General features: G+C 37.6%; 2 protein-coding genes across 2 annotated transcripts; one reads left to right on the plus strand and one right to left on the minus strand.

Moving 5' to 3' along the window:
• The first annotated feature begins 978 nt into the window (after positions 1–978).
• LOC118033610 (uncharacterized) lies at positions 979–3,938 on the plus strand. The gene is made up of 5 exons (XM_035038647.2): positions 979–1,137; positions 1,654–1,874; positions 2,127–2,372; positions 2,670–2,815; positions 3,369–3,938. Exons 1-5 carry the CDS (start codon positions 1,048–1,050, stop codon positions 3,557–3,559), a joined length of 894 nt encoding a protein of 297 aa, XP_034894538.1. The 5' UTR covers positions 979–1,047; the 3' UTR covers positions 3,560–3,938.
• Positions 3,939–5,391: 1,453 nt separating this feature from the next.
• LOC118033611 (uncharacterized) lies at positions 5,392–9,799 on the minus strand. The gene is made up of 5 exons (XM_035038648.2): positions 9,325–9,799; positions 8,767–8,870; positions 8,131–8,307; positions 6,007–7,886; positions 5,392–5,627 (listed from the first exon to the last, which is right to left on the minus strand). Exons 1-5 carry the CDS (start codon positions 9,489–9,491, stop codon positions 5,478–5,480), a joined length of 2,478 nt encoding a protein of 825 aa, XP_034894539.1. The 5' UTR covers positions 9,492–9,799; the 3' UTR covers positions 5,392–5,477.
• Positions 9,800–10,637: the final 838 nt, after the last annotated feature.

Below are 10,637 nucleotides of genomic sequence, written 5' to 3' on the forward strand. Positions count from 1 at the left end.
CAGCGATGACACTTAAATAGACTTTATTTAGCATCCTTGCCACTCAGCGTTCTCAAGAGAAATTAAAGAGGGAACTTACTTTATTTGAGTTTTCTGGAGATTCTGGAGTTCTAGCAAACTAGGAACTTGTTATCGAACCAGGTTCTCAATCGGGAATTTCGGTTGAGGCTGGGTAGAAAGCTTAACGGGAGGATATCAATACAGTATTAGGAATCGAGGAGTACTTTCGGGGACCATCCCTTCCGAGGACTGGTATCTAGCGGAGGCCGGAGGCTGTTGGCGTCAGAAATCCTTTCAATGCAAGTGCTGCTGGCATTGTTCAATCATCATGGCATGCAGCCAACAAGACCGCTAAGCTCTAGGCTATTCGGCAGGGGATGCAGCTGGCTCGTCAGGCCAGCTTGGTTGTGTTGAGAGTTCACATGATTGCACAGGATTCTCAAGATGCTACTGGATGCATGAATGCTTCTGTCTTGGACAATGCCTGTGCACATTTTGTAGGTAGGAGAGGTGGTGCAACACGGAGGTAGAATTAGATTTCCGATGACCTACATATAAATACCAAAAATCTGGGCTATTTGGAGTCAGATATCCAGTTTGCTATTCAGCTTGGCCGTGTTCATTAGCTTTAGCATAGAATTATAGGATTTACAGGAATCAATCACCACCAGCTTGTCCCCTCTTCAATGCCTGTGCAGTGTGTAGCCAAGAAGACAGACACAAAACAAGGACTGGACTAGAGACCACTTTTTTATATATAATTGAACTGATTTTTTTATCTAATTTTAAATTATTGAAAAACAATTTTAAATTTTTTTAACAAATAAAATTTTGACTGCGACGAGAATACACTTAGCCCAAAAAAGTTTAACCGAGTAATTAAAAACAACAAAAAATTTATCCCCCATTGTTTATATTTCCACATCATCCTGTCCACATGGCATATATTTATTGGCTAACTATGAAAAAAACCCTATAATTCTTCTGTTTTTTCTTTGTTTTTTACAGGAAGAAAGAAAGTCTGGTCTCACACGAAAGGCAGGAGCAATGGCAGAACAAACAGAAACGGCGTCGTCAAGCGAGAATCAATCTTCTAACCCACAAAATTCTCCAGAAGAGAAGCTCAAGCAACCATCGGTATTACTCAATTTCCGATTCCAATCTCTAAATTTCTTTAACCATTGTTATCAAGCCTTAATTTTTCAATAATGGCTAGCCCTTAAAAAAAAATGGGTTCATTGTTCTTATATTTTTGGTTTTTTTCTCTCAATTTTTATAAATGGGTTTTCGGTTCTATTGAGATTTTTGGTGGTTTAAGAAGTTAGGGTGCTTTTTATTTTGTTAGGATTTTAATGGGTTTGTTAGGAATCGGTCATTTTAATGGGTTTTATTTATTTGCATAATTGGAATTTGATGAAAAGGTTGAATGTTGATGGATTTGTAGTGGAAAAGTTTGGAGCTTTACAGAGAAATAATGATATTTTTTGAAGAAAATATTGTGAAACTGACCAAATTAATAAAGTGAAGTTTATTTATATATTTTTAGCTGCTTTTCAGTCCAATAGGTTTTCTCCTCGTGCTCTGAGTTGTGCATTCATCATGAATTGAGTCCGATGATGTTGGGATTGATCATTGATTGTTTTGTTGACTTAGGTGCCACCGGCATTCTCTGGTTTTCCAGCTTATGCGGATGGTGGTTTTCAGATGTATCCTATCATGTATCCTGCACTAGTTCCAGGGTTAAATCCTATGCAAAATCAAGAACAAGCGAATCATGGGCCGGGAATTTATGCTGTAGCTGTTCCACAATTTATGGGACCAATTGCTGGACTTCCTTCAAAAACACTAATTCCTCTCACGCTCAATATACCTACGTAAGTATACCTGTGTTGTGTTAACTGTTGAGAGTTAAGGTTTATAATGTTGTTCACAATAGGATACATGCATGTATTCTTAGATGCTGTAATCAATGCTATTTATCACAGTCATTCCTAGTTTTCATTTACCTGCTTCTGAGTAATGATGCTTGATGATGGTTAACAATGGTGGTACATCTGTGTTGTTAAAAGAATCACATGAACTGCTAAATAATGATTGCTGTTTTTTTCTTATTTTCTGTTCAACAGTAGGCCAAGTCATGAGGCTGGGGCAACTGGTGATCAAGCACAAGGTGGACAACAACAACAACCACAGCAGCAGCAGCAGCAACATCCTGCTCACCCAAGACAAATTGTTGTTAGGAGATTTCAAATTGCATTTCAGTTGGATTTGTTTCTCATACTTAAGCTGGTAGCCGTAATCTTTTTGTTCAACCAAGATGGGTCAAGACAAAGGCTGCTTGTCCTTGTGTTTTTTGCTTCACTTGTCTACTTGTAAGTAATAAACTTTGGAATAATTGGTTATTTGAGATACATTCTTCACATGGCTTTTTATTTATTTATTATTGGATACTCTCTTTTAAGTTCTGGAGAAGGAAGCTCTCAAGTTAACCAATCAAGCTCATAGATGTCATATTCCTTGCTTTCAAAAGTTCTTCTATTTCCAATCACAAATAACACATTAAATAATTCATTGTAGCTCTCCAAGCTGTAGCCCTTTTATTGTTCATATGAAGCTACTTTCGGTTAGTTGTGCAAGTGGAAGCTCAACCTTCTCAATGTGTGTTGCAGGTACCAAACTGGAGCTCTGACACCATTAGTACGTTGGCTCTCACAAAGCATGCAAAGGGCAGCTGTGCCTCCCCATCCACCTAGGCCTGCTGCCAGGGTGGAAAATGCTGGTGCTGCAAGGCAGAATGAATATATTGCTTTGGCAGGTACCTTTCATTTTCTGAATGCATACTAAGGATGTTGGATGTTTTCTGGATTTTAATTTATTTATTTACGAGGGAGGGGGATTCATGGTGATATTTGATATCCAATTGTATGGTATGCAAGGGTACTTCTGCACTTTTGCACAAGTAACCAATAGATGAAGCTTAAACCCATATCAGCTAAACCAGACTAACTGAAGTTTATTTTGCTCTGTATCAACAACAATTATGAGGTTGATTAATTAATCTTTCAAGTTATATTTACTTTTTCTTGACCTGGTCATGAAAATCCTTGCGTATCCATTAGATATACAGTAAGCAGAGTTCATTCAGTACTCTTGCTCTACAGTGAAGTGCTCTTGCACTACAGTCAAGTAGTGTGCTTGTGAGCCCAAGAAAATGACTTTTTTTATTATTATTATTATTATTATTTCTAATGGAAGGATCCATGTGTGGGATTAGTTTCTTTTTTATAATTGAAGTTGAGACTTGAGAGGAAAATATGTTTCTGATTTTTCTTTGTAACTTCTGGCAATCATGTGACAACTTGTTGCAGAGGGACAAGCTGGGGTCGAGAATGAGAATAGGCCTCCAGAGGATGGTAACCAGGCAGCTGAGAATGAGAATGTTGCTGAACCTGGTGGAGACAATGGTGGCCACCGCTGGTGGGGAATTGTGAAGGAGATTCAAATGATTGTCTTCGGCTTTATTACCTCTCTTCTCCCAGGCTTTCATAACATAGATTAGAGCATACTTTAGCAGGCAACAAAACCAGCTTAGAAGCCGGGAAAAAAAATTTCTATCGTTTTCTCCCGTTCTTACCCCTTTTGAAATAATTAGAAGAGTTCTGCCCCCTTTTCTATTTACTGATAACTTTGATACATTTTGTATGTATTTGTGCAATTATGTCTCCCCTAGAATAGTTTCTATTATGATCGTGGATTTAGGGTTTCACATATACTAAATTTACGTGTACTGATAACTTTGATACATCTTGTAAATTCTTGCAACGCCATGCACTAAATCTGATTCTTGGTTTGTGACAGAAGAATCAGAATTTTCAGGCTGCTGTTGCTGCGTGCTTTCTGCATCTTTTATGAAATATAAATGTCATTTTTCTAACAAATTAGTAATAGTTGAGAACGAATATTTTTTTATTATCACCTAAACCAATACTTCGAGGCAAATGGAGTTGGAATTGGTTCTCTGTTTCTTGAGTTGTCTCTTGTTAAACTAAAGATGAGTGATCAATCCAGTGAACCAAATGGTAAAAGTCTTGCACATTAATACCAGCTGAACTCCTTCCTTCAAACTGGGATTAATGTGCAAGACTCCGAGTAGTGAAAGTTCCCAAAGGCCTGCCTTTGGTTCATTCCCAAGTTCAGAAATAAAAGACTCTGGATCCCGGTTCCCCGGCTGAAATAAAACCACCAAGATTTGCTCATCCAAATCCTCGCAAGATTAACAGCAAAACCACTTATCCATGTCCAAACACTGGCTTTCCCTCGTCTCCAGTCCTCAATTATTTAGCTTGAAAATCCCGACAAAACAACTTCAGCCCTTTTCTTGCATAAACCATCTACTCAGCAATTCCAATACCTCTCTCTGGCTCATGATTAGGTCACGTTACTTCTCTTACTTGCACCAAAGACCTTGGCATCAAGATTTTGCAGTCTTACATTGTCTTACTCCTTTGTTCAAGTTCATCTACATTGGACACCAATGGTAAGTATCATATTTATAATCCAACTACCGAGCAATTCTTGACTCTTAATCCTTCAGTTCTTGATGATACATCTTCACTTCTTTTAAGCATGAGCTTGACATTTGATCTTTCTTGCCATTGCGAAGTTACATGCGTTCCAAGTTCACATGCGCAGATGAAATATCAGAGAACTTTTACTATTAAATAGAAGTGGTTTGACGCATCATTAGCATTAACTGTAGATAAGAAAAAACAAGATAGATTTCACGCGTCTTTACCAAAAATTAGATGTATACCACCACGTATGCTATTTTCTATCATAAAATATGCACCCAGTGCTTGCCAATTTAGACGAGGCTAGTTATAACTGCTAGGGCCAGTTCTGCTATATTGGCGACCTCTGCATCAACCCATGTATGAAGACGTCAACTTTGTGGCGTTAAGAGTGTCCTTTCAAACAGCTCTCTTTAAGCTTGGTCAAGCGTCAAGTGTATGGTAAGTGAATACTCAAACAATTAAAATAACAATTCCAGAGACAGCATTCTTCAAAGATCCGATCACTTAACCTTAGCTTTTGGATAAAGTATTGATGTATCTCGATTTGTTTAGGTACCAGAAACAAAGGTTTTTCATGAAAAGTTAAACCAGTCTTCCTCCTATTTGCAATTTTCCAAGTGATATATGCTGAACCTCATTGTCAGGTTATTGTACGGATTCCACAGTGGGAGTGCACAAGGCAGAGTTAGTGAAGGCTAGTATCAAGAGGCATTTGATTGTATAACCAAGGTCATGACAGAACTCATATTCAGTGTCTTCAGAGCTTGCTTTGGGTAGGGGGTGAGGAGGGGAGGGGGTTGGCTTGGACATAGCAGCAAGAGAGAAACCCAAACTCACTTTATTTGCACCAAAAAGAATAGTAATTACAAATATATATACAGATTTACATAATTTAAGCTCAACTCACATCTCAGTTAAGAGATTGCTGATTTTCCGAAGCTCTTTAAGTGCTGTCAAGGCTGTAACTTGTCCTTTGCCAACTATAACATTTTTTGAGAAATTCTCCAATGAACCTACCTGACCCCTATCTTGCTGGAAAACTGACTCAATCACCTGCAACACAAATGATTAAGAAATGTTCAGTTTGAATACCATACAAAACATTATATACCATGTCAATTGAGGTTTGCTCGCTGATAATTCAAGGAAATACTACAGCCTATGATTCCCCAGTAACTTGAAACCTATATCAATTATAGGTGAAGCAGAAACAAAGGAAGCAGAGAAAATATGATCCATCTCCCTAGCAGACTACATACAAGGCTCATACTGAAATAAACCTATCCATATATGAAACCAAGATTCCACAATATATCGTACTTTTGTTTCATGTTTTAACAATTTCAGACTGAACTGTCTTAAAAGCACCATCTTTGAAAGTAGAAAGATCTGTTGACAGAAATCATGAGACAAACATTAATCAAGAGGTTACCTGAATATGTTCAAGCATGGACTGCCCAAGGTTCCTCAATGTACCCATCACATTCTGGTCCACACTTTCTCCTTCGCTACTGGCATAAGAATTGCAAGACCCATTGACAGATGAAGATCCTATTGAATTAATCTGATTCCTGGCATCATTGCTAGGTTTTGTAGTCTCAAGTGCGTCGCTTCCCTTTTCAGATGTCTCCTCACCAGCAGTATTCCGTCCGAACTTCCAAATCCATTGAAATTTACCTGAAAGAAGCTTCCTCTCCTTAGGACCTGCAACCTGTTTTCCAGTAGGCTCATTGTTGGTCCCAATATTTAAAGACGCATCTTCAGGGGGGTGGGAAACAGGTAGTGTTGAATCTTCCTGGAGAGCCTCAGGCTGATCATCATTTTCATCAACAGACATATTTGAGGCAACACTACTTTTTTCCGACTCATTTTCATGGTCATTAACACCACTAAGAGAACCAGACGGGTCTGAGAACACGGATGAATTTTCCTCACTGCCAGCAATTCCACTAAGACATCCCTCCACAGTTGAGCACGCTAAGTCATTGTTAACATTGTCCGGTCCCCCTTCCTCAACTTCTGCAGTACGATGGTCCTTCTCACCCGAAACTTCATGGCAATCTGGTTTTCCAGGATCTTCATCATGCCCAAGTTCACGCGTTAAATCTTCTAACAAACTACGCCTAACAGATGACTTCTGATCCTTCTTCCCACTCGCCACGCTTACAGGAGTTGGAGCAGATTCTGTCCTAGATAGGGGCAATCTTACTTTTTCTGTCCACCATTTTTTCTGGGTTGGATTTAGTTTCCCTAAACTATCATGCTTGAGTTCTTCTGCCTTGTGCATTACTCTCCATTTCTCCTCCCAATAGCTGTCAGGCACTGCATTTAGAGGAGTTTTTGGGGAAACAGAATCAGATGAAAGTGTATGAGTATGACCTCTCACAACCATTGATCTACTGTGGTTATAAATCCCATCAAATGGAGGAGACACAGAGGACATATTAGTATCCAGTGCAAGTGTCTGTAAAGACTTCGCCTTATTTATCAGTTTTCTCAGATCTATATTCTCAGGAAAATTCAACAGTCTCTGGAGACAAGTAGTTGCATGCTCAGTGGAAAGGAGGGGAGATCGCAGATGAAGAATCATAGAAACAGCCATAGCTGGGATCAATGCTCCCCGAGGTGATCTAAAGATACGAAAGCCAAAGTCTGCATCATCTTCAGCAACTTTGTCTAAGATGATATTATTATCTGCCGCAAATATTGAATCCCATATTAACAAGAGGTTTTCAAGTGAAAATTCTCGACCAAATAAAACCCGTAACCAGCGAAGTGCGAAATACTGAGGTTCAACGCCCAGCTCAACAAGGTGCTCGTGTAAAGATGAATCAACAACAGAAAGCAAATGGTACAATGCAGCAGAAGCTTCAATGACAGGGGGTAAGCCAGAATGGGACCCACATGCAGGGGAGTGAGAGTAGAAGTCCACAATGGCAACTGAACCATGAGACCCACTCATCAATGCATCAAACATACAGTAAGCATCATGCTCCATGAATTTCTCTGACATGACAATACCCAATTCACCTTCAGCTCCGTAAGCATCAGTTAGTAACACAGTCATTTGTATCTCAGGATCAAGCTCGTTGAGAGACTTGACTTTGATGGTATTACCATGGGAGCCAATTTCATCCTCCATGGAATCTAAAAAAATTTTAAAATCAAAATTGCATGTAAGATCATTTTCCTGAAACGCTAAACCATCAAATTTGTCTGTAAAATGGTCTTCATACTGCTTGCGCACTTCAGAGAGACACTCCACATCAATGTGAAGAACATATAGAAAAGGAGCCAGAAGTTCGTGCATTCCTGTAAAGGAAAACCAGAAAGACAAAGGAAATATCAATTTCCCTGTAAAAAGATACTTTAACACATTGGCATGAACGGATGTAGGAAGAAAACGAAAAAATTAATGATTGAAATGCTTGTCTGAGTCAAGTTAACAATATATGATTAACAGCTTAATTAATGATTGAACATTGGTGTAACACAGAAAAATACCAAAACAGGCGAAAGGATTGTGAATTTCTTTCAGATGAACAATTCAATTTACCTTGTCTATAACCATACTCTGGATGTCTAAGGCACCACAACAACAAGATTCGCCTTAACATTCCTTGGCAGCCAGGAGTCTGGAAATAGCTACCATGTTCTGGATACAATCGTGATAGATCCTGGTCAAGTGTTTTTTCCAGTTCAGCATTCCGAAAGAAGCGACCCCAGGTGCTATCTGCATGCAGCATTCATGCATCATCATTAAAACCATGTACTGACAACATTTTCTTCTGACATACCGTAGTAACATTAAATTTATTTGAAAGACATGTCTATGTCAAAACAGATAAGATCAGCAATTAGCAAAAACACATAATGCCCTATTACAAGCAACAGTCTTTACTTCCATACATCAACATTTTCAGGAAATGCAAAACTAGAAGCAAAGCCTAAGCTCCAGCAACAGCAATCTAAAACATGATGGCTTTACATAAAAAGGTAGTCATGCCCAAAGTCAAACAAGGATAAGGAAAAACAAAAACAAAAACCGTACCACTAGGAGAAGTGAAAGAAGGAACATGAGGCCATCAATGGAGGCACTTTACAACCAATTTTCTGAGCAGATATACCATAGATGCATTAACCATAGCTAATATATTTTAATGAGTGCAAAGATGAGAAAAAAAGCAGCAACCTGGATTTTGTGACAGTGGATTGTCTATTACAGGATCAGGTGAACTACTTCCTTCCTTTGACATATGTGGATCAACTAAGAGCCTCCTTCTCAAACCGGCATACCTGGCAAAGACAAACATTTTGATTTCCATCAACACGACAAACAAACCAGCAATGCATACAAAAGCAGACTTTCAACCTTGACATCCAACTGGAAACTCCCTCCTAATTGATTGGCTTTTGATAAACCAAAAACAAGTGAAAAATATAAAAAACAACTGATCACAACCAAAACCACTACTACTTGGGTGCATTCGTCAAACCCTGGAAAACAACGGAGGATTATATAATAACTTTCAAGGATAATCAACTAATTATCTTCAAAATGGAAACATAACAAAAAAAAAAAAAGGTGCCATCTTTAAATTCTAATTTAAACTAAATTTAAAATGATAAAAAAAAAAAATACAAAACCCCTTCTGCTTTCATTAGCCAATATTCCACTAATTTATAAAAGGCCAAAACACGACCAAAAAAATCCACTCTTTTTTCCAACAGAAAAAGGCCAAGACTTTACCTTCTTCTAGAATTAGCAGTAACTCTACGAAGATCATCAACACTAGAAGAAGAAGGACAAGGCAAAATCCCAAGATCTATCCTCCATTGAACCCCTCTTAAATTCTCAAAACGACTCCGATTCCCCTCTCCGGCTGGCATTTCCTGCTCAATTGAAGCTGACCCCATGATTTTTTTTATCAAATTTTAAGAGCACCCAGTTCTTCAAATCAACTCTAAACACAAAATCCAGCGAAACCCATTGAAAAAAAAAGGTCACGAAATTCGTATGGTTTATGAAAATTTAAGAGAGACACAGAAGACAGGTTATAATTATATAAAGATGGAAACTTTGAGCAGAAATAGAAAGAAAAAGAGATGAATTGGGAATTGGGAGGTAGATAGTTTTGGGGTTCGGAACGAGAAGGAAAGAGAGAGTTGTAAGGAATTTACTTCCAAAAAACATGGGTATAGACATGCGTCAAATGAAGATGATGGGGGGGGGGGGGGTAAATAACGAAGATAGATAGAGAGAGTGAGAGACAGAGTCGTAATAGTTAAATAAAATAAATTTATTACTAGTTGTAATTTATTTATTATTATTTAAAAAAACTTAAAAGAAAAAAAGTGGAAAGGGAAATTATAGCTAGTTGTTATTTTTTGTTTTTCTTAAAAAGAAAAGCAATACTATTCTTTCCCAATATATTCCTGTTTATTTTTTTTGTTTTTTTAAAAATTATAAAATTGGGAATGCTTAATATAAATTGATGAGTGATACCGAGCACTAAGAAATTCCTTAAAAATACACAGGAATTATTAGATTAGTGAAAGTCATTATTGAATTTTATATTAAAATCAAAATCCAAAATTAGCTTTTTTATCCATTTTGAATTTTATATAAAAAAGGCAACGTCAAGGAGTGATAATAAACATTGAGAGGAGAAATTTAAAAATGTAGAATGAGAGTGCGTGCCGCCCAACTATTATAAATAGTTTCCCTATCAAAACATTCAAAGATGGAAACCCACTTGCTATGACCTACCAAATTCATGAACAATTGCACAATTGCTTTCCATTATATTTTCATTATCAAAAACACATAAAAATATATTAATTTTCATACTTCATCTCTCTTTTCCAACGTCATTAGAGTCAAAGCTTCAGCTCTTCAAGCCCGTTTTAGCTACTATTATGCCTGAAATGTTTCTCAGCCCTTTTAATATGATGATCTCTTGAAGTTTTAGTTTATATATATATATAGCTTTGATATCTCAAAACTCAAAAGAAAAACACATAAAAAGGTTGGCTAAGAAGCGAAGCTCTTCCTGGAATTGC

Source organism: Populus alba, chromosome 6 (assembly GCF_005239225.2).
Source record: "Populus alba chromosome 6, ASM523922v2, whole genome shotgun sequence".
NCBI lineage: Eukaryota > Viridiplantae > Streptophyta > Magnoliopsida > Malpighiales > Salicaceae > Populus > Populus alba.

Coding starts and splice junctions, on each gene's coding strand:
- LOC118033610 (XM_035038647.2), top strand. CDS start 1,048: ATGGCAGAACAAACAGAAACGGCGTCGTCAAGCGAGAATCAATCTTCT. Junction 1,138..1,653: donor AGAAGCTCAAGCAACCATCG/GTATTACTCAAT, acceptor TTGTTGACTTAG/GTGCCACCGGCATTCTCTGG. Junction 1,875..2,126: donor CTCACGCTCAATATACCTAC/GTAAGTATACCT, acceptor TCTGTTCAACAG/TAGGCCAAGTCATGAGGCTG.
- LOC118033611 (XM_035038648.2), bottom strand. CDS start 9,491: ATGGGGTCAGCTTCAATTGAGCAGGAAATGCCAGCCGGAGAGGGGAAT. Junction 7,887..8,130: donor AGAGTATGGTTATAGACAAG/GTAAATTGAATT, acceptor TTTCCTTTACAG/GAATGCACGAACTTCTGGCT. Junction 5,628..6,006: donor CCATGCTTGAACATATTCAG/GTAACCTCTTGA, acceptor TTTGTGTTGCAG/GTGATTGAGTCAGTTTTCCA.